The sequence below is a fragment of the Phaethon lepturus genome, unplaced genomic scaffold (genome assembly GCF_000687285.1).
Source record: "Phaethon lepturus isolate BGI_N335 unplaced genomic scaffold, ASM68728v1 scaffold32922, whole genome shotgun sequence".
Classification (NCBI taxonomy): Eukaryota; Metazoa; Chordata; class Aves; order Phaethontiformes; family Phaethontidae; genus Phaethon; species Phaethon lepturus.
In genome coordinates, this window is record NW_010523161.1 from 18,806 (window position 1) to 43,161 (window position 24,356).

The 24,356-nt window shown below is 45.3% G+C and overlaps 1 protein-coding gene across 1 annotated transcript in view; it reads right to left on the bottom strand.

Annotated features, from left to right (window-relative positions):
- Nucleotides 1-24,356, bottom strand: part of TMEM104 (transmembrane protein 104) — a 40,856-nt gene that overhangs the window by 15,268 nt on the left and 1,232 nt on the right. Inside the window, exons 2-7 of the mRNA XM_010282042.1 lie at nt 23,378-23,499; nt 21,304-21,385; nt 20,256-20,355; nt 19,762-19,842; nt 15,245-15,344; nt 14,381-14,489 (exon numbers count right to left, since the gene is read on the bottom strand). Coding sequence (XP_010280344.1) covers nt 14,381-14,489; nt 15,245-15,344; nt 19,762-19,842; nt 20,256-20,355; nt 21,304-21,385; nt 23,378-23,499 — 594 coding nt within the window. The remainder of the gene's footprint in view (nt 1-14,380; nt 14,490-15,244; nt 15,345-19,761; nt 19,843-20,255; nt 20,356-21,303; nt 21,386-23,377; nt 23,500-24,356) is intronic.

Consider the following 24,356-nt stretch of genomic DNA (forward strand, 5'->3'; position numbering starts at 1 on the left):
CAAGTTGTGACTAATCTTTTTCACCCTCTCCTCCCAACACACACTGCTCAACACAGCCTCCCTTCAAATCATGTTAATAGCTCATGCATCAGAAAGAGCTGAAACAAAAAGAGATGGGCGAAGGATGGTGATAATTAAGGAACAGGTGTCTCTTGCAAATTAGGATGCACAAGAACCAATTGGCAAAACAGCACCTCAAAGCACGGCAAGGATTGACACAAGATCACTGAGCACCGAAGTAGCTGGGTCTGAAACCTAGAATTGTCTTAAGCACTGAGGAAAGACCTGCGGTAAGGTAGATTTGGGGCTCAGTTGCTGAAAAGCATAAAAAGCATCATTAGGTGCTGGAAGAATCTGGGTGTCCTACATGCTTCCTAACATCTGCTAATGAAGCAGAAGGAATTCTTCTGGATGTTACGCTCCTCTTTCTGCAGTTATTCTGCAGTGCTCAAGGCATCTTAACTAAATCCATTGAGTGACTTTCAACCCTCCCCCTCCTCTGTGGGCTTTACTACTCGACTCATGGGGAAGAGATAGAAGTTGTTGTGCCTGAATCGTCAAATTTCCCTCCCAATCTTTAAGATGATCAGTGTTTTAATCATAAAATCATAGAATCTTTGAGTTAGAAGGGACCTTTAAAGGCCATCTAGTCCAACCCCCCTGCAATGAGCAGGGACATCTTCAACTAGAGCAGGTTGCTCAGAGCCCTGTCCAACCTGAGCAACCGTAACAAGATCCTGGAGGTGGTCCAAAGAGCCAAGTGAGAGATGAATTCAAATGCAGCAGCAATGTATTACCTTTTCCACTTGATGCCCATTAGCAAACCAAGATGGATATCCACACTCAATACAAACGACGCTAAGGCCTGGAATGAGATGAGGTTGCCATTCTTTGCAGAGATTTGTGCCAACCACTTTTAGGAAGGGAAGGCACAGCGCATACTAGACTGCTTGAGAGGACAAAGGCAGGGCAGAAGAGGGCATTAAACAGCCAGATTAATATCACTTCAAAGTGAAATTGTGTACAGCTCCACAGGATTCAGCACAGGTCAGGTAAGAGGGGTCAGTTCCTCACCAATAACCAGGACATGATGAGCAAGGACTCAGTCCCTGGATAAGAGCTAATCTCATCATCAACCCTCAGAAGAATCCCACGGCCAGGAAGCCTACTTAAAAACACATCCCCAGAAGGATGAGAAGAAACCAGGATGCTTAGAAGGAGGATGTCTACTTTCTCCACCTCACTGTGCCAGACACCTAAATGCTCTTCCAACCCATTAAGTTAATTAGTTTTATAACTTCTCCCTAAGGAAAAAGTAAGCTCAAATAAGCACCTCAGACATATACCCAAACTTTCCACCTGATGTTTTCCAAGCTCAAGTCTCCCCCAGAGGGATATAATTTACAAAGTGCTTCATTACACATGCTATTCAAACAATCCAAAACCTACATACAAAACTGCATTCAGCCCTGCCAGAAGTCAAATACGCAGAGCTCCAGCACATTAAAAAGCTCTCCCAAGTTTTCCAGTTCACCTCTTGACCTAGCCGACATGTTTTCTGGGAGTTTATCATTCTCTTCCTAAGCTTCAGCAAATTACCCCAAGGCAGAATGAACACAGTGTACTTTGATTAAAGACTTTCGTACTAGTGAAGGGGTTTCCTATTAGGAACAAGCAGGCTTAAGTGGCTGATTCATTGCTTAAACTTGAACCAGGTAAGGGAATCCTCCCTTCGGCTAAGGAGGATCAGATGTATTAAATGCTGTTTATATTCACAGGATGGCAGAGAGAAACCTTTACTGTATTTTTGCACAGGACTAGCTATGGTTCCTTAATTTCTCTCTAAACTCTTCCAGTAAATGGAAAAGGCCAGAGAAGTCACCAGGTTTGCTGCGGAGGGTATGTGGAATCCACACACAACAAATAAATGCCACAGACACAAAATTCTTTACTTTTTCCTTCTTTTCTCATGCTGAAAAACAGCATGAAGATCCAGCACATTAGTGACCAAAAAACAGTGTTGTTCTTGCTTTTACTGACACTTTGAGTCAGAAAATTAGAAGCCAGCGAGTGTAGAGGGAAGAACAGCAGCTTGTCATGCTGAATTACACTCTTCCCTGCAGGCTAGTAGGAGCCATGAGCAGCACACCAGCTTGCTCAACCCCTGGGAGGGTCTTCAGATCCATTCCTCCCACCAAGCCAAGCCGCAACAGTTCAGGCACCAAGGTTTGGGAGCTTCTCTGAGCTGGCAACTCAGCTGGCACCACTTTCCCAGCCTCTGCACCTGTCAGCTCTTAGTATTTCAAAGTGAAAAGCAGGCTGGTCAACTCAAGTCTTCTTGCCACAGGGAAAACTAGCTAGGGCTTACCATTGCCTGGAATATATTTACGTATTTTTGAAAGTATCTTTTATTAAAGCTCTTATGTTAAAACTTGGTTACATAACCTTGTTTATTAGCTTACCTTAAAAAAGCAGAAGTAAGACCAAGCATTAATAGGACATCTGGCTAGTTTTGTCAGCTTAGTTTCAGGCAAGAGGACCACCACGAGAGCTCTCAACCACTAAGTCGTGGCCAGCTATAATGTCAAGAGTCTTTCAGACCATGCAAACATGCTTTAAGCCAGAGGGCTGTATTGACCAAACAGGTTCTTTATTGACCTGAAGGGTCCATCTATCACTCTGAACCAGTACAGTTCAATAGCTTTAATCTGCTTCCCAGCATGCAGCTTTTACAGAAAAAGCCAATATGGCTCAGGGAGCACAATTAGCATCCCAAACAGAGCTGATTCATGTATTACACAGAGTAGTTACAGCATTAAGGCTACTGACTGCATACATTTGCAGGAGGACCATCTGAAAAGGAGCTTCATTCATAACTGTCATCAGAATTTGCTTGTTTTCATGCTCCACAAACTCATCTGGAAGAATTACATCTGTCTTTGGTGCTTGCTGAGTAGTTAATTAAAAACAGTAGCTACTGTTTCTTGTTGATTCAGAGCCTGGAAACTTTCACACAGGTGGAGTAGAAGCAGGGTATTACCTAAGCAAAGTGAGACCATGAAGATTAACCTTGTTAAAAGTAGCAAATATACCAGAAGCAGAGCAAAAAGAGTTTGAGAGGTTTTGAATAAATGCATTTGTGTGGCACAGGGATATCCATACCAATGCCAAGTTAGTAAGTCTCAGATATCAGCGCAAGGATCCCTCAGCTTTAATATGAAGATGGTAAAAAGGTGTTGTAGTCCTCTCTCCTTTAATATCTCCCTTTGGGCTGGGGCCCCTGCCACCCTTCCTTTTCCTTTCCTCCTCCTCCCAGCCTTCTTCACCTTCATTGAGAATGAGAACTCACCCCAAACCAAATCCTTCCTTGGACGCTCTTGCTTCCCCTTGATAGAAGAAGTGCCAACATCTCAGACAAACTTCATTTTAGAATAGCATCAACTCCACCTCTGCAGATATTGATGTTTAGGTTTCACAGCTGTTGAGCAATAGTACCTCTCTCCCGCAAGACAGAATACAGCAAATAACCCTACTCTAATGAGGAGCAAGCTGACATTTAAAAAGAAAGTAAGTTACCAGTTTAACAAAATGGATCGTTCTCCTTGGTAGACTTTGACACCTTGGCTGGAAAGCTGAGAGCCGAGTGCTTTATACAGCACTATGGGTATGCAGCATTCCCATAGCAAAGCAAGATACCGACAGGAAGACTCAAGCTCTACTGAACAAGCACCTCCCAGAGGAAGGTTTGATGCAGTGCTCAGACACAAGGAAAGTCTCCTTGAGCACAGTCAGAGAAAGCAGACATTTCATACACGCTGTCAGGAGTGGCAATTCTGACACCCGTTCTGCTTCTGCAAGACATCCCTGAGCTCAGAGCTATTTCACAACCCAGATGAGCACTAGAAGGGACAGACAAAACAATCCAACAAAACCAGATTGTTTGAGGAGATCAAACAAGATGTTAGGAGAACCAGAGACTGGCTGCTCTGTTTCCACCTCAGGTACACTTCTCTAGAGTGTGTCTAAAGAGACATCTGGGGGGGGGGGGGGGGGGGGGGGGAACCACAAAAAGCAAAACTTGATTTACCAGCATTGACACAGGTCAGAGATTTTATCCCTGGTTGGAAGCCTGAACCAGACCTATCATCTTCAGCTGACTAGTTTCTTATGAATTGGTGCACCTATTCTCACCCTTGGGGAATTTTTAGGGCTGACTTTGGAGAGAAATATTAAATGCAAGGTGCTTTCCCCACTCCTGTTTGGGACTCCTAGATACAGAAAGTGGAGCTTTATAACATTTCAGAGCTACTTGCAGCTCCACCAACACCTACCTGTAGCCTTTGGTAGCTCCTCTGCAACCCACTTCAAGTTGTGGCAACTGCTTATGCTACCCAGCGGCAGACCCCAGCTCATGCCAGGGCTTCGGTGCTTTTCAGCTGAAACACATCAAGCGAAAAGGGTCTCAAGTACGATGCGGTGCACCCTCTGCCATATCTCCTCCCCTTCATTAGGGTGACAAGGCCACGTTTCTCTCCTGTATGAGCTCATATCTCAAGCTAGAGAGCCAGATGGCACATCAGTGAGGGCGGCGATCCAAGCTTTCGTTGGTAAAACTTGACCCCTTGCAGTGGACAGTACAAATATAAATACGTGAAGGGAGTCTGATTGTTCAGGAAGGAGCTTTTTAGAGAGCTGAAAAAAATTAAATAAAGCTGAAGATCCACAGCCTCTCAAGACCAGAGGCAGGGCTGCAGCAGGGGCCATGCCTATAGGCAGCAAGTTATCAGTAGACAAGCAGTTATGAAGCTTTTAAGTTGGTTGAAAACAGATAAACCAGCCACAGAATAAGGATTGCTCAAAGAAGTTGACAGGCAAGAGGGATTTTAACCTCCAGCTCCTCTGTAGAGTCTGGAAGTCACAACGGAGGGAGGATGCAACCGCCAGACATCCCACAAGGAATATTTATAGATAAAGAAACAAGAGCAGTTATGCTTTGAGTACAGCAGGCATCTGCTGCCACAGCAGCTCTGGTAATTAATGTGCCGTTCTTGGGACACCTGGCAGAAGTTTATAGTCATAACTCACACGAAGCATACTGCTGGCACTAAGGAGCCCTCACCCACCTTTCTCCCCAGTACTTTAAGGCAGAGAGGAGCTATCCTCCAAGAACTAAGACCTCAGTGGCTGCCAGGCTGGTTTTTGCCAGCGAAGCAAGTGGCATTTCACCCACCCGCATCCACAGTACCCTTTAAGCTGGCTGCTGCCTCTCACAGTTCCTGCACCACAGCGCTCCCAGCACTTCTTCCAAAATGGAAGACCTTCTGCAAGAAATGGAAAGAATTGCCTGTTTCCCCAAAGCTACTGACTTTAGCGGATGTAAATATGGTCTAGAGATTTTCAAAGGCTCTAGTCCAGCACCAGCTTTTGATTTTGACTGCCCATCCAAAAAACAAGTGTACTTGTCCGCTGATGTCCTTGCAATCTTGCTGGGCATCCAACACACCAAGGACCAGCCGGTAACTGAGAAACCTCTGCATGCAGCTCTGGGAGGTCAAGGCAGAAGCAGCACATGGACACCAAGGCAGTACCAGAGGTGCTGCTCTCTTCTCCCCATCCTGTCGCAGGGCCGCAGTCTGTTTCTGGAGCTGGCCCATCTCTGAGCACCAGGAACTTTCCACTTTGGAAAGAACATCCTGGAAAACCAGTTCTTCCTCCTCCTAAAGTAAGGAAATCCAGGCACAAAAAGTGTTTTCAGAAAGTCATTCGGTGCAAGGATTGCAGTCCCTGGCACACCTGGGGTGTGCAGGATCTCAGCCAGCGGCAAGCTTGCACTCTCTGGGGTAAATACACTTCCATTATCATTTTTCACACGAGAAAGATGGAGGCCAGCAATAACCCCGAGGTGACTGGCATCTAATTTGTCATCACTGGAGTATTTATGGCACAGCCATTTGCAGCATCTTGTAATCACTTTACCGCCTCCTTGACTCCTGGCTCCCCCTTATTCTGCATCTTCTAATTGCATCTGAACAAGCAGGAGGAAACCAGCAAAGTGGATAGATGCAGGAGAGCTGAATGGTTGGTCTGTGATACTTGGAAGGACAGCAGAGGAGCTGCAGAGCCAGGTCTGGCTGTAACACCCTCCCCAGCTCGCTTTGACCTCCCACAGGCTATGAAACAGGAGCCCTCCTCCTTCCTGATGCTGGGTAACCTTGAGGAGCCATGTCCCGCCTCCCCAATTTATTAGCGTGGTACGAGAGATTAATGATTTCCCTCCAACAAAGTGTGAGGGCATAATCATTATAAACAGACACTGCTCAAAATTCCTGCATATTCACAGCCTCTCCTGGCAGGATATTGGCAACTACAACAATATTTATATTGACTACGAAAGCCCCTGGGTTAGACAGCATAAAGTGAGGGAGACATGGACCAGCGTGACATGGACACACAGAGGGCCCTGCAAACATATCAAGCCACAAACTGCCAGGGTTAGGGGGTACTTGGGTTCAGCAAGGATGACTGTTCCTAAAGGCCACTAACCCTGTGTCTGCCACAGCACAAACGCGTCTCTTATTTTTCCTCTTCATTTTTTTCCCCCCCTACAAACTTCTCAGTGATTCTTCAGCTGCCTGGAGGATGTAGTTTCAGGGACAGCATTATCCCGTTTGCTGTGTCAGATAGGAGTTGCCTGAAGGGAAAGGAAATGTCCTACGCTTTGTAACTATTTTGCAGCAGCACAAAAGCAAGATATAGAGCCTTGCTGCCTGGGGCTAGCAAGGAGTCTGCTTGCTCCCAGCCTCCCCTTTGCCTTCCCTGTACAGTGCACACCAAACTGGTGCAACAGGCTTCAGAGATCAGCTCTGCCTGAGAGCATTACACCGACTTCAACTTACAAGATAAATCCCAGCTGCGTTATTTGTATTTATAGTCCTGCTTACAGAAGCATGAGCCACATGTGGGATTTGCTGATGTAGTCCCAAAATCCACATTTTTGGACAAGAGCGTCAGTGATCTCACCCAGACATAAAGCACAGTTTAGGAGGATGTTGAGAAGTTGCAGACATTTAGGAGCATAAAGAGATACCAGTCTGTCCAGAGCTCTTTCCTACACAGCCTCTGGTAATGTTCAGAGCGGCATAACTGCACAGCTCTGCAGCTCTGCTTTCTACCTGCATACTAAGGAATTAATGATAATTTCAGGGGAGGAGAGATCCAGACCGCAGTCTTACTTGATGAAAACATTGATGCGAATCAGGCAGGCAGCAAGGTCAGACCTCTGTTTAAAAACAAAGCTGGTGTTAAAGCACCGAACAAAATACTGGGAAATATGCTGTTGAGAAAAAGACTCTCCCAGGGGAGTGCTTAGCTTACTTAACAGGTCTTCTCCAACTCTGGTTTCTAGGATGCTGTCACTATCACAGCACAAAATAACACTGCACAGGGGAAATGCATTTATTACTTATTTTCTACAAGTGTTACAAAAATGAAAGATCTGTGAGTCTGCTGCAACAGGCTGGTCCAATAAAGATATTTTAAAAGGTCCTTTTTAAACCTTTACAACTTGGTGTAGTGAGCAGGTGAACTCAGATATGGGTTCTGACACCTGCCCTGTTTGGCAGAGATTGGTCTTCAATATCAAGAGAGAACAGTGTCAGCTTTGGTGCCTTGCTGCCCAATCGAGCTCACTCCAAAGGACAGCTTTATTTAGGAAAAGCAGCAGCATGGCCTCTCAGCCTTGCCAGGCTGGCTCTGCTGGGGAGGCCAGGCTGTAGGTTGAGCCCAATAAACACCACTGGCAAGTTCATAACTGCAGGAAGTGCACAAAAGCAAACAGATCCATCTAGAGCCACTTCTTTGCCCAGTTTGTTTAGCTGGCTTGCTTCCAAGGTTCATGCCCATCATCCATCATCACATAAGCCAAACCAAGCACTAAAGTGGGCAGACATTCTTCTACGGGGAAGCCAGGTGCATCTGAGCTCACCAATGGCCTCTGCTCATCACATCACCCACCTTGCTTCTCTTAAAGGCTGGCAGCACCTGCAGTACATCTGGCCAGGCATACAACCAGCAGCACAGCACCCTTCTCTTCCACACAGCCCTTACCAGCCAGCTGGAGGTGGCAGAGGGGAAGGACTGACCCTTTGGAAAAGCTCAGCGTCCAAGTGACAGCATAACCCAAACTCCACTTAAGGGAAAAAAACCACTTCTCACTGTGAACAGACAGCTCTGTGCAGAAAACACATTCCAGTCCCCTAGACTATTGATTTTCCAGTGAAAAGAGACAAGCTAATCCTTTAAAGTTAGTTGCTTCAATCCATGGTCTTGCAGCTGCTTCACTATTGGACCAAAGGCTGACTCTCCTACCCAGCCCTAGCAGCAAGGAGAATTGCCTTCTGGCTGATGTTTCTTTTACTCAAAATGCCATCAGTTACAAGGAAAGCAAATAAAAATAAAATAAAATCACACATCAGAAGCTGAACTCCAGCTCTTAGGTCACCAGTACAAGAAGTTTATATTCCACTCTCACAACACCGCACTCATCTGCCTCTCCTCGTGCCAAGTCAGGAAAAACCTCTTATTTGCAAGGCCAGTTATTATCTGAAGTTCCCCTTGCATTAGGAAACACAAGGGGTGTGGGAAACTCCAAGAGCTAGTTTATCTGTCACAGGCATATGACAAGTGAGCAATCGAAAGAATTTATTGACAAGCCCAAAGCAGAAAAATGGACCAGGATGAAGGAGGCAGGATTTATGCCATATTAACAAGGCTGTGTGCCAATTTCAACCTTATTAGTTTCACAATAAAAAAAGCTGAGAATTGCCTTCCCATCCCACATCCAGACACCATTTATTTTAGACGAGCTTGGCTCCCATCCTTCTTCAACCACTTCAGAGCAAAGCAGCAACTTAACTGACCTTACTTTTTGGAAGCTGACTAGATGAGAGGCTTGAGAAGACTCCAATCAGCCCCTGAGACCGGGCTGTTAGCCAAGTAAAACTGTATTTCAGAGGCACCTGTAACAAACAGTTAGGGCTGTTGATATTTATGCTTAATGCAGTACTAATTCCTCTCCTGTAACAGCAGTGGCTCAAAAGTCAGGTGCCTGTACATATGGAAATGGCATAACACTCCGGACCCTTGAGAGGCTTTTTCCTATTTTGAGGGCTTTCAGAACTGCATCTATGCACGGAAGTAGCAGCTGCCTTTTTTGCACATTTGTTTCTATTTCTATATCAGTATCATATTAACACACATCAGAGCATTTGTGGTAAGGAATATAATGCAGTATCTTTGGCAAGAAGTTCTTACCATGAATAACTTCTTATAGGATATGCAGGGTGACATGCTAACAGTGTCCCAGTCCTGCTGCATTCTTACTGTAAGCTGGGGTAACCTGGAACATAACAATGCTACAGTTTAAGCAATTTATTTAACAAGATGATGGCTTCACACCAGAAGGGTAAACTTCCATCAACTTTACTTCCTTTCCCCTGGCTCACCCTGGTCACGCAAGGCAAGCACTCCAAAGCTTTTTGATTGATGTGCTGTGAAAGCAGCCCTCTCTGCTCCAGACACCTGCCACTGAAGCAGCTACCTTCCCCACCGCTGGTTCTCAAGGTCTCTAGACACTGAGACCTGTAAGAATAAATATCCAGGAGACAGCAGCTGTGACCCATTTATTACCGGATGCTGCTGCAGGGCACAGCTGAGGAAGGCAGAGCAGAGGAAAAGCACTTGCTGCAAACGGAACAAGCGGGGCAAACCCAGGTGTCCTTGGAAGAAGCACTCTGCTTGCAGCATTGCTCCAGCTCTGTTTCTCCAGCTCCCAGTGGGCAAGAGACAGCTTAGATCAAGCGTGGATGTTCAAGTACTGCCATGAGGGCTCCCCTCACATTGCTGCTGGGAGGTAAAAAAATAAAACAAGAAACCCACAAAGAAAGCCCACAGAGGCCAGAAAGCAGCCATGGACAGAGGGGCCACAAGAGACTCATGCACTGAACAAGCTGCTAAAACTGCCCTAGTACAGGCAAATGCACTTGGAAAGATCCATTTTGACAAAACAAATCCGTTTACCCGGAACAGGGGGTGCGCACACACGTGCGGCACAGTCAGGAAGGAGAAATGCCGAGGAGGGAAGCAGAGCACGTACACTAGCAGCACAAAGCACAGCGCTCCAGCCTACAGCTGAAGAGGGCCGGGAAGGCAGCACCACGCCGAGGCAGACGGGATCTACATCAACACTTATCAGTTCAGCCTTCACATTTGCCGATTAAGTTCTGCTGGCACTGAGCAACTGTATGTGTCCTCAGACTACCTCCTGGCCCCCCTGCACAGCCTCCTACGGCTCCAGCCCAGCCCTGCTCTGGTCACTGGGTATTCTGATCAGAGCGTCAGGCTGGGGTGACATTGTCCCCTCCTGAAGAGGGACGGTAAGCGCCTGCAAGCCCACTCATTTTATTCACTGCACAAGCACGTTTCCAACTGGGATAATCTCCATTAAACCATCTGCGCTCCCATCTTTGCTCGGCCTGCACCCGCTGGGCTGCCTGCAATACTGCAGCATCTGTGAACCGGCAAAAGCGGATGCTGCGTCCCTTTCCCAATCAGCTAAAAAACCAACAGAGACTCAGACAGAACAGATGCACCTGGTAGCTTTGACGTGCTACTGAGCCAGGCTACCAGGAGTACCTGTGCCAGTGCCTTTTTCAAAGGCGTAAGGCTCCCCCTGAGAATTGAAGCCATTTCCTTTCCATCATGGGAAGACACCGTGCCCCAAACTGCCAGAAGAGGAGGGCTGAGAGGGGAGTAGAGGTTTTAGCTACAACGGCTGCCCTGGTGCAGAAGACAAGCGCTGTTTGCCAGGTCATGAATGCATTTTGGATCAGACACACTGAATGGCTGCTGATCCCCAGGATTTAATCTCTTCTTTATCTCAGTATCTGCTTTCTAGAAACAGGGACTATCATGTCACATTCCTACATCACTGGAACAGAAAGACACGAAAGTGTTATGATGAGAGATCTGAAACTTAAATCCGCTGATCCTTCCCTGCAGCCTACACAGAAGACGTCCAGCTGACCTTACAGAAAGCATGATAGAGCGACTGCACTGAAGTGTGAATTCAGCGCTGAGGGAACTTGACCCTGTCCTTAGCATTGCCATCGAGACAGCCAAGGGACTTGGGAGTCACTTCAGCTGCCGAGGACGTGACAGCGTGGTGACGGATCTGAAGCGAAGATAGAAAACCATCGATCTGCTTTAACTGTAATCAGTGCTTGCCTTCAACAAGGTTGCTGGGCCATCTAACACATGCCTGCCTTCCAGCTGATTTGCCCTGCATGGTCTTGCCCTCACTGGCATGGAACAGCACAGCAAGGCTCACCTTTTAAACCTCCCAGGACTCCTATGGTCCCAAAGAGGAGGCAAATATTAGCAGCAAGTGGTGGGACAGGAGCAAAAGTCTATTTCAGTATTTACTGCACTTGTCTTCACTTATTTGCTTTGCAAGCCTTTATTTTCCAAGGCAATTTACAAACAAGAAGCAAGATAACCATTTGTTCAGACAAAGGTTAATAGGGGTCTAGTGGTCTCTGAAGACTCCGCAGTCACACTTAAGTGTGAAATTTTGGAGTAGCAATAAAGATGCTCCACAGACAAGCAAGTCTCAAGAGAAGAATTTGATCTGTCTAAATATTCTCATTATGTACATAGTTTTCAGCTTCCACTCACAGTGATCAGAGCAGAGACAGCTTCCAGAGGCCTTTTTGGACAATAAACCATGAAATAGGATTTTTACATCAGCCATTATTCCCCTCTCCACCCCTAGCTTGAAGAGTCAATGTTTGAAATGTTTTTTGTTGAAAAAAAGACATAGCATTGGGAGAGAGAGTCGACAGGAGGAAGGCAGCACAGATCTTTGGCAGACTGGTGGTACTTGGCACAAGAGAGCTCCCTTTGGCACTGTTTTCCCAGAAAAACTCAAATAGATTGTTCCTCCTGGTAGTCCAAAAAAGGCTTTCTGTGGGGTCATGCATAGAGTAAGAAATAAAATGCTACAACCAGACACCTGCTTTACTGGAACAGTCAAGACATTCCAGTTACATCCACCCATCTTGCTTCTAAAAGTCACTTAAACCTAAATACAATACTAAGATGAGGTGAGAAAACTAGAGGCAGGCACCTAGGACAAAAGGGCTGATCCAAAAACTCAGCTGCTTTCTTTTGGGATCGCAGTGTCCATCTGTCCCCTTGCCACAGGGGAACTTAGCCTGCAAAAAGAGACCTTGTTTGTCCACTGAAACATGGAACCTGACTTATTCCAACAAGCAAGGATTCAGAAAGAAAAAAGTCAAGAAAACAGAGCAAGTTTTCTATGGGTATGATCCCCTGGGACCAAAGGAATAGCTATGCTCTTGATGCATCTCACCCCTCCTCACTTTCATGTTGCCTTTTCCCCTTCAGACAGGCAGGTTTCAACTTTTCTTGCATGTTCAAGACTCCACTTCTATACACAAGAAGCTTGGAAAAAATTTGTAGAGGTAGTTACAGTGTTTTACTATTAAATTTTTTGTTTGAAGTCAAGCAACTTCCTATCCCTGCCCTCCATTCCCCACATTTCAAAGTTTAAGAGCTCTAACTACTAGTCACTAATTGTCCACATTGCAAACAGGACAAATATTTGGGGGGGGGAAATATTAACCAGCACAGTCACTTCAGAGGCACTCCAAACCTGAGGACCATGTCAGTACTGTGGTCTTAATGTTTTACAAATTATTACATCTCTTATCCCTCTCTAGGGAAGCCATCATCTTTGTTTTCCAGAGAATAAAACCACACAGGTTAAGCAGGGAGTGAGACCAGCAGAGCTGAAGGTAGAACAAGTCCCACTTTACTCCCATACTCATTGAGTAAGAAGCATTAGAGACCTGAACAGAAAACCACAACTTGGAGGCAATATTGATACCCCCCCCGTCTCCTGAAAATAGCGATTGTGGGAACCGCCCCCCTCCAGTAACCCATCACAGTTATGTATGTCAGTATGTTCTCTGACGAACAATCTCTCCCTACTTCTAAGGGGCAGGAGAGAAAAAGCACTGAAAACCTCATCTCAATTACTGAGCAGGGAAGGATTAACCACTGCCGAAGACTTTGCAGATATTTATTCTCCAAATCCACAAGAGGAGACAAGCAGAGGGAAAAGCTCCTCTGAGAGTTATGTACACAGACAGCAAGTCTAATGCTTACACAGTCTTAATTTTTTTAATTTTTCAAGTCCTAACAACAATTATCTTCATGAATTATAGACATAATATCTGGGAGATGCAAGCCATAATTAATGCATGTCTGCCTTTTCTGACTAGCTCCTTCTGCTGGGTCAGGGAGAGTTATTGAAATTCAGGAAGGAAATCTTCAATCTTCTGCAAGTTTTAAAGAAACAGACCAAGACACAATTTAATAAAGCAATAGTATTTCTTTTAAATAATTCACTAGGCTTTGACATTCACTAATATTTCTGAGGCCCAGCTCTTACTTTTGCAATCATGCTGGAACAAGTGCATTCAGAGATGTGATCCACTGCATGTTCAAAATGTACTAACCGCAAAATTGCTTCAAATATTTGTTACCCCTGGATTTCTTTGCACACACATGGCCACCTTCACTCTTTTTTCTTAAAATTCTCACTGACACCCTTAACAGAATCCACATTATGCAGCACTTGCATAACTCCCTCTTCTCATTTTGCCCTACTGATATGTCTCCAGGTACGAGTGCTCAAATCCCCCACAAGCTCAAAGGGAAGTAGTGTTTATCATCCTTTGAGAAAAACCTTGGTTTCACAGCAGAACCACAGTAATAGATGCAATAGACAATCCTAAACTAGACAGAAAGCTATTACTAAAGCAGCATATAGCACTGGATGCTCTTTAAGTGGGCCGTTTCCATCACCTCTCAAAAAGCAGATTCTCCTGCAGCATAAACAATTTTATTCACATAAAGAATGCACTCAAGAGAGCTTAATATACTCCAGTATATTGACAATTACCTGAAAGCAGCAATTACTTGCCAGCCACTGAAAAAAACCCCACCCTTTGGCATGGACATATCACCTGCTTAAGCAATATAAAACTACACAAGAAGGACAGAACTCTACTGAAACTCAAAATCAGAAGGATCATTCTGATAGCCACCAAATTAAAACACAGCCATGTCACCAAGAATAGAGAGGGGGTATTTGGCCAAAAAGGTCACACTGAACCAAAAGCTTCACATCCCTGTTGTTCACTTGAACCACATTATCTCTACAGGAAAAAAATCCCTATCCACTAGAAGCAAAGTTTAAAAGGAAATAATGGTCATCCCAGTTTCAGAAACTCACCAGATACAGTCTGTAAGCATCAATCCTTCGAATTGGCCCCCAGCACTTATCCGTATCGTTATACTTTGTGCCATCTCCAACACTGCAAGAATGGTTGCCAGTGGCACTGCTGGGAAAGGAGGGAGAAACAAAAGACAGTAATTAACTCCTAGCAGATGTCCCGCTCTCTCCTGCATTCAAGAAAGAAGAGTGATCAGAGATCTGAAGTGTCCATTCCTCCTCTCCCTCCCTGAACACCCATCCTCCTTATATTTTCTGGACTGTGTAACAGAGCAAGTCACTGAGTACCATACATTTAATTTGCAGTTATTTACAAGTTTGGTCATTAAGCTAGCAAGTTTAGGTCATACGTGGATCACCATTTCCAAGTCATGAGTCCAAATCCAGCCCAGCCCAGGTTTGATCAAACCAATCTCTTTCATTATCTGTTTCTTTGAGAAAGGAACTGGTCTCAGTCCAGAGCTAAGTCCATGTAACGTCACCACTCGCTGGTCACAGGCTTGGTAGGCATCACACCTCTCAGCTCTTACCCGAAGAGACAGAGAAGCTAAAATATTACAGAGCATTGCAATCAAAGTATCGAGCAACAAGTCCCCTGTCTGCAAGTGCCAAAGCTGGAAATACTTCACACCTCAGCATTCATCTGAAACCAGGTCAGCTACTTTCCAGGCAGGCAGCTGGCACTCGGGTGGGGAATATAAAACAACTTCATCTTCCCACCCACAAGTGATGAGCTGTCCTTGAGTCATTTCTCCACTGCGTTCTTCAGAAAGTAGAGCTGATCCTAGTCAGACTTATCACCCCATCAAATCCAAAAGCCTGCTGTCTGTTAGCACGCAACCCCACAGCAGTAAGCACACTTACCAGGTTACTTGCATGAGAGAGACTGGTACAGCTGCTGCGTAGATTGCCAGGTCTCCATAGAGGTAGATAATTATGCAGAAATAGAAGAGGTTTACACCCACTACAGGAAAAGGAAATATTGTACAGAAACAAGAGAGTACACAGGGACTCTTGAACCCTGCACTTCAAATACACAAACTTTTTTCAAGGTCTTAAAAAAAAAAAATCATGATTTGTCTCCATATTTTACTTCTTTCTGCAGCAAACTCCACCCAAGGGTCACAGCAGCAGCTTAGGGAACTTAGCCACAGCACAGGAACTGACGAGACATGAGGTGCCTCAGAGCTCAACTCTGCCTCCTTCAATACCTGGCCCTGACAGGTATGGGCCCTCTAGTTCAAGGCCATCCTCCAGTCGCTGGTCAAGACCAACAGATCTCACATAAGTCATCTGCCAGATGAAGCTGTCAACTTGGAATACCCACAGACAAGCATCTAGCCAATGCTCACAGGCTTGGTGTGAGCACAGCTTGACAGCGAAATAAAGAGAGAAGATGCTTTTAGGCTCTGCCGATTCCAAACCCTCTGCTTGAAAACCTGCAGGACCTTTGCCTTAGGGATTTGGCCCCACAGAGCTCAGGTTCCACAGGGTTGAAACAGAACTGCTTTGGGACGTTCTTTACTATCTGCAACTTGAGCCAAGGTTCAAACCTGCAAAGCTTTAAAACTCTGTTTCTGCAGGCCTCTTACCCTACTGCCACAGTGTATGCTGTTCCTGTCCCATACTGTTTTCCTGGGTGATTTTTCCATCCGTCCATGTGTGCCCCTACCTTTTTTAAAGCTTGCCCTGCCTTCACCTATGAGGTTAAAGAAAGCCTTACACAAGTTAATCAGGTGCACAGAACAGCCTTACTGGGGCACAAGACGACACTGCTGTGGAGGACTAATATCTGCAGGAATAAAGAAATGCTTGATGAGAGTCCAGGATTCTTTCCTTCCAAGCAAGTTGGTATAAATCTCACCAAGGAAAAACAAACTGGAACATATTTTAGTTCAGAGACAGGTGAGCTACAAAAAAACCCAAACCAACTACCAAGCTTCAGATTTGTTTCATTTAAGAAGTTGACATTGAAGGAAAACAGCTCAAGGAACCTGCCCATACTTTCAAGTTGCGATGCCACCTGATGCTTAATCCTAATACAGCTTGAACAAAACAATTCATCTCTCCAAGCTTCAGGTATGACATGCATGCATGCGGACTAATATTTCTACAGTGTTTGGATGCCCCAAGGCTTTACCATGTTTCTCCACCATACTACTCCTGGATGTCAGGAAACATTAATAAGCATTCTCCTTCTTCTAAATAATTTTTTCAATATGATGACCCTACTTAACATAAAACATTCCTAAAAAAAGGAATTGAGAAAGCAGCACGAAAACTTCCCCACTTCTGTGAAGTGGCACACTAAGCCTGTACTCAGGAAATGTTCCTGGTTTGTCTAAACAGACAAATGGAGATCTTACAGAAATTGTCAGATCATTTAATATAGTTTCCCCCTCGTTGTCTTCCTCTGTGAAAGATTTAAGATGGCTTCACAGTTAACGAGTCTGTGCATTGTTCTGAAGATGGCAACAAACTACCTAACAGTTTTCTCCAGTTTCCCATCAAAAAGGGTTGAAGGTTATAACAAACACCTGACATAGAACAGAAGCTGCAATACACACTAAGCACAGAACTACAGACTCAGATATAGATTCCATTTTGGGATCCGCTACTGATCTCAGGCTCAGGTCACCCCCTCCTCCCCCCAAAATCAGGCCAACAGGACCAGCTACGCCACAGCAGCACACAGTGCTGACTTCTTTGTGGGAAGTCCAGGTGACACTTGTCTCCCAAACTCATCCTCCTGAAGGCAGGAAGACTTTAACATCAGTTCTTTTATAAACCACTGCTGACCCTCCCTGATCAATACTTTCATTACTGGACAAAAAATGGGAAATCAATGACTTCCTGTGAGGAAACAGCATGATAGATGTGCCTAGAATCGGTTATTGCAATAAATGACTGCTCAGTCCCAGAAGAAAGCACCCAACATTGTAAATTAAAAAAATCAGTTCTTCAGAGTCAGCTCTTTTGAAAGAGCACACAGGCCCTTCACAGCCTAAATCTAAGTCAGCTCCTTTAAGAAAGCAGACAGTCTGAAATTGAGATTTATCCCCAGCTTACTGCCCAGGACTGCAGATTCAACTCCTGTCAGATTGTTGAAAATAAAAATCAGTCAAGAGAAAGGAGCGGAGAACTCGCTAGAAATCAGAGGCTTTGAGGTCTATTGCAAAGCTTTCACCAGCCTTCCCTCTGAAAGCTGTAGAGCCCCAGACACCTTGGGCTTGGACCCATGCTTTGTATATTGTGAGCAAAAACCCACCCAGACATTTACTTGCTGTGAAACCGCAGAGGTTGGTGCTTGCAGCCGGGACTCCCCAAGAGTGGGCCAGTTTCTCAGCACTAGGCAGTACAACTGGTCACTGGGCAACTGCCCTCACTGAAGGCCTTTCTGTGCAAGCGTCAGAAGGAACCACCTCAGCAAGGATCTGCAGAGGGAGGTACTTGTCTGTTCTCTGCAACTTCTCAGCAGAGCGGAGGGTGTCTCTGAATCAGGACTCAACAACAGTATAGGGATGGAGCCTCATTGCTGAGCACAGAGGAAGGGAACGCAGCAAATGAGTTCAGCTGCCCCAGACTCTTCGCTGTGTGTACCTCATCCCACCTGCAAGTCAGAAGGTGTTTCAAGCTATGGTCTGCAGCCTTTCCAGCTGCCTTCCTGCAGAGATTCATCCCTTTGCACTGGGCTGACTATGTCCCGGGGAAGATCCCTAACACAGAAATCAGATAACTCTGGCTAAAGCAACATTAAGAATAGGGATTAATATTTAGAGTACTAAGCAGTTTCTGTAACTTTGCCAGGAAGCCTACAGCAGTGCCTGAGGGGAGAGAGGACATGTATTTCCAGCACCCTCTACTGGCTGAGCAGCAGCCAGCATCAAGGCAGAGAGGTCTAGAAGGCAACAACCAGCCCCTGGCTGGCTTTGGGGGGTCATTATCATCTCACCCTGTGAGGCACATGCAGAGCAGGGGCCTTCTGGAACTTGTTTATGGGACCACTCTGCCCCCCGTGATCCCCCAGACCTCCTGCAGCTGAGCAGGCCTCTACAGCTGAATCCTCAGCAATATTGCTAAGCCCTGTTATATGGTGCTTCCTCTCAAAGCACTTCCCAACTATTACTCCCCGGAGGATGATTGAGAGACAGGGAAGCGTTCAGTGTTTTACAGATGGCAAAGCACACAAGGAAGAAAATCTGCCTAAAGTCAGGGCAACCCAGTGCTACAGGCAAGGCTAGGAACAAGATGTTTTTGAGTCTCCAGCCCTCACTCAAGTCACCTATCCTCTGACTAGAAAAGTGGCAGCCTGATCCAAGATGGATTATTTTGATAGTCCTAAATGATTTAAATCTACAGAGGCCCAGAAGAGGCATGCAGGGAAATCAAAAAGTTTTTTTCAATTGGACTTTAAAATCAGCAATAATATAGTTCAAAGAATCTTCACTCCTTAAACCCAGCTGTCCTTCAGAGGCAATAGTCTTACACTGGCATAAAGCTGATGCACTGTAGTGGAAAAAAAACAGCCCATCGCCTCTTTGTAAGATGGCCAGTGAACAAGCGAAAATGTCACTTTCCACAAGAAATGGGGCCTGACAGGCTCAAAACTGCACTGCCATGGTGTCTGATGATTTTCTGGCTCTGCACAGCATTTCAAGTGTACTGTTCTACAAGTTTCAGAATACCTAACATTGTAGTTTGCATTTCTATCACATGCAGCAATGGATACGGCTTTATTGCAGTACAGTTACAAGTTTGTTCCCTGGCATACAACAGACATTTAAAAGCAAAAAGACAAGGCAGCTGCCTATCATATGCCCACGAGGGACCCTTCCAGCAGTTCATGTCCCAGCAGCTCTCTTGGTGATCCCCCTAGACAGATACAATTCTCAGAAGCTCTCCCCAGAAGTCTCTCCCCTTCAGACTGATACTTACGGGGTTCAGGGAAGCCTGAATATCTTATTCTCAAATGCTGTAACTAAGATGGAACTAGCAAACACGACAGCTGGGCTCTACTGCTTTAGACAGTGGGGATCACAGAGGATAGATGCAGTTCAGAGTTAGGTTAAGGGCAGTCAGAAAAGGTACTGACTTACACTTAAGTGTCTCAAGAAACCTGCAGTTGGCTAGTTCTGCTACCACCACAGCACCCTCCCTTCATGCAGGTTCTGGCTCACCAGGCCCACAAATATTCTGCTTTGCAGAGACACCACACAGCAGGGCGAATACAGTCCACAGAGAGAAGGAATGACACTTTTGGGTGGAATCATCACAAACTCAGGATGCAAACCCACACCAAGAAGCACGCAAACTTAAGCAAAAGCCATATACACAATATGCAGGAGGACCTGAAGGGACTTTTGAAAATGTGAATCACTTACCTTTATTGAAGAACATGGAAGCCATCTGGCCCATTTCCACCCGCTCAGTGATTTCAAAGATATTGGGTGAGCTACGTCTCTCTGCAAGTTGAAAACAAGAAGTATTTCAACCAGTCCCTCCAATAAACCCAGAGGCCAGACTATCTGAAGACACTCAGGAAGCTCTAGCAAGAGTTTGAAGGACAGTATGTACGACTCCCCAACTGCAGAGTCACTGTCCAATTACTCTGCTAAAGTTTGTTTAAAAGCGTTTTCAAAGTAAGGTGTTCTCATCTTAGTGACCTAGAAGGAAAAGATCTTTATCAAGACTGCAGAAGGTGAACTGAATTCTCAATGAGTCTTATCTCACAAGTGCTAAGGACTTTGGGGTGCAAGCACGTGGAATTAAGGGTGAAATGGACAGCAGAGTCCTGCTCCACTTGCTGGAGCCCACTGGGACACTGTCTGCAGAGTACAGCCCTCGGATCCAGTGAAAGCGTGAAATGGCTACTTACGAACTGACAGGATAGGTCGTGTCTCTGCTCGCTCGTAGCCATCTTGGAGGAGAACATCACTGTCAGATACTCCAGAGGAAGAATCCTCATCTTCATCATCCTCCTGAAAAAAAAAGACCAGACCACTCCTGAGATGTTTGCTACCCACAATACAGGCTGTGGAACCACCAGTGTCATGGTCTCACTCACAGAAACTCAAAGGAAGATCCCAAACAGGGATGGGCAGGGCATGCAAGCAAAGGCAATACCAAGGAGCTCTTGGCCCAGGTTTGGGAAGCTGTGGAGAGCAGAAGACGGCACTAGCAGAGCAGGCTGAAGTGAGTGACAGGCTCTGCTCTCCTAGCCTAGGTCATGCACACAGCACCAGTGTCCGATTCATGCAGTGATATGTGGCACAAGGAGGTTAGAAACTTCCGGCAGATCTGCAGGATTGCAGAACTGGTAGAAAACAAAAATCCAAACACATACAGTCTTAGCTAGTCAGAGCAAATAGGTCTAAGTCCAACCCACTAACATACAGGCAGGGATCTAAATCAGTGCCAACAATTATGCCTTGCACTGATCCAGAAAAACACACTAAAGCCAGGATCCAAAAAGCCACAGGTAAGTTTTACAGCAAGGATGCACTTCAGGACTGTCCACGCCCTGGGATACAGCCCAAGTGACAGCAAGGACATTCCAGCCTGCCCCAGTTAAATGACCTGAGATCAGCAAGGATTTATAGACCTCAGCACACACCAAATGGCACCAATATATTGGCTGCCACCCCTCCACATTCACTGAGCAGCGCTTCTGGGCAAGGAGAGCACAATCTATAAGAAATGTGAACAGCACAAGAGATTTTTCAAAGCAGGAGCAGAAAATCCTGTCTTTAATGAGCAGCCCCACAGGGAACTAACAGACATATTTTATATGGCAAAGTTAAGTACAGTAGAAATTTATTCCTTTAGAGTTACTAATGAGGCAAGGCAAAGATGCAGAGGAATCTCAGGCAAGTCCTACAGGATAAAAGAACAAGAGAAAATGGAAAATTAAACCTCACACAAACCTTGCGTTTTTCCATTCTCTTCCATCGGAGCTGGGCATTTGCAGCAGCCATGGCTTCCACCACAAAGGTTGTAGTCATATAGCTAGAGAGAGAAATTCAACTTATATCAATAATAGTCAAGAACTGTCACTGAAGGGAGATGGAGAATTATTTCCATCTGTTTGTAGGAGCAAACAAATCAAAACAACCCTTTCACCAGCTCCTCACACACACACTGTGTTCTTGGTACAGTGTTTCATCCCAGTTTGCTGCTCCTTTCTGTTCTTGAGGTTAAGGTCATCAAGCAGACCACAAAATGCAGTAAAATATAACACGCCTTGAGATATAAGACAACACTTTAGATATCTGCAAGGCACATTCCTAGTGTTTCTATGGGTTGAAGGCAAGAGGACTTCCCCTTTGTAGAAAGCAAGCTTCCTCCTTCTTTTTAGGGCCTAGGACACAAACACAGTACCATTCTGAAGCTTATCTATTAGGGCCTGTGGCAAAGGTACTATAGTCCCTTAAAGGATCTTACAAATGGCATCAGAAGCAAAGCAACAATACGAGACCAAGGAGCAGATCACACGTGCATGCAAATACACTTTGCTGGAGGCCAGGGGAAAAGCTGTCCAGGGAGACAGCAAGAGCCACTGATGGAAGGAATATCATTTCAGCTAAAAACAGTTCTATAATAAAAAAACCCGAACAATACCCAAACTCAAATCAATCTTATTTAACGTTTTAAAGCGGTTTCTCATTGATTCAGGAACCAGACTCACTTATCAAGCTCAAATGAGAGATTAGTTTTGCAAGAATAAAAGAAAGCAGCCCTGTCCTGAGGCCCATGTAGCAAATTCTGCTCAGACTCTTCTTGTACTGAATGGTCCCCAGCGGGCATGATAAAGTCACAAGCACCAGAACAAAAGCAACAGGACAATGCAGGCCTCAAGGCATGTAGTACTTTGAGCTGTGTCTTCTCAGTTTAATCCACTGCACTTCTGGTACACAGGTTTGGAGGTTCATGCTCTTCTGATGACCTTGAAGGACTGTCTGCCGGTGCTGAGCTTCATACACTGAATTTACACTTTTAAACTAATGTATCTAAAAGGAATTGCTTCCGAAGCTCCCAGTTACTGGTACTCGCACAGTTTACATTTTATCATGCCTTTCCAGCATACAGCTTTGAGGTGGGGAACTTCAAAGCACTACTAGAGTCAGTACTGTTCATACAGTACCTCTATAGCAGCACCTAGCAGATCTGAAAAGCACTCCCTCCAAATCAAAGGCACATTCAGGCTGACAGAGCTGGTTACTGACAAGAAAGGAACTTCTAAATTCCATTCTTACAAACAGCAGGAAGGGATTTTGTTTTGTTTTATTTTATTTTAAAACCAAGCAAGAAGCATGTACAGATTCACAGCCTGTCAGAAGATGGCAATTCTATTAATAACTACTTAGACATCAGTGCTGTATCAACAGCCTTCAGCTCCACCTGCTGCTCCAGCAGGGAGACATCTGGGCAGAAGCTTATGGCAAGCCAGCGTGGAAATCATGAGACCAGCTCCAAGGTCTTGAGCAGCAAAAGTGTGGCGGGGAATAAGACGAGCCCGGCTATACAGTAATTTGTTTTCCTGACACTCTTGCAGCTGCCCAGAGCATTGTCAGAAGCCAAGAGAAAGCTAACACAACAGGTCTGTATTACATCTGCAAGTCACAAAGCAGAGAAATGACCCCGTGTCACCTGTGACCTGGTTGGTGTTTGGGGAACTGATCTGTGACAGAGGCGATCACAGGATGTATCCCACAGCAAGGACAGTGTCGAAAAAGGAAGCTGGGAGAAAGGTCCCAGAAGACTCTGGACTGGAGAAAAAGTCTTTCCCATCAGTCAAGAAATGGGATGTAGCACCATACTGCAGGCAGTCAGAAAATGCATGCCTCCAAAGAAGGTCAACAGGCAACACAAATGCAGAGACCAATGCTGAAGGAGCAGAGGGGCAGGATCACTCAGAAAAGCAGCAAAAGTCTTAGCACTGTCCTTACAGCCCCACCCAACTGAACCCCCCAAACCCTTCAAGACACACTCACATCCTACCTCATAAATCCCAGGAACATTAGGAGAACAAGGCTGACGAGCCACCCTGCTGTTGCAAAGGCCTTTGGCATGGTTAGGGCTCCTGTCCCGACAATGAGGTTGAACATGTAAACCAGACCAACCTGCAATCATCCACATAATCCAGGGTGAGAGTTTGCAGCTGTGCCAGAGACCATTCAAGGCACCTCACATACATAATGATTTAAATGGAGAGAGCAATCTTTGAGCAAGCACAGTGGGAACAAGCCCACACCAGAAATAAATATAGGAGGGGACTGATAACCAAAGAGAACAGAGTGTCAGCACATTTCTGGAGAAACTGATATTCCTCTCCATTTTTCTAATTATTTTAAATTTTTTTTTTCTTTCTAACTTCTAAAGTTAGAAAGCATGTGAGCTTTTTGTTTGTGTGTTTGTTTTCAAATCCACTGCCTTCTACTAGAAAGGCCTACACTGTGGGTTGGGGTCTCTCCTTGTTTTCTGAGTTGAAATTAAGTAGTTATGACTACATACATAAGTTACCTTTCGGAATCTCTTTATTCTTTGTCAAGCAGGAAATATCCAAGCAGAATTCTAATTCAAAGCCACAGTTCTAATTCAAAGCCTCTGGAACAGAAGAGGAGCAGCTGAGCGCATTCTGAAGATGGGATTTTACTTCTGGAAGCAAAAGGATTTTGTCCTCTCTATCAATGAGGTTTTTTCTGCCCAGGGGCAAAAGATAACCATGCACCTGGACAGGAGCCCCCCAGACTACAAATTTACCTGAACTCGAGATCAAAAATTGCCCTAAAGTTGTTTTTTGGTTTTTTTAATACAGGCCAGAGTGTCTCTAGAGGAGAAACAGTAAAGAACTGTGTCTGAGTACACTTTTCTGGGTGTGGAGCAATTAATATCAGGCAGACTATTCCACAGAGACCCTGTGAGCACTCCTGCCCTTCATTCATCAACATAAGCACAGCAAATTAATCTTTTGACAAGT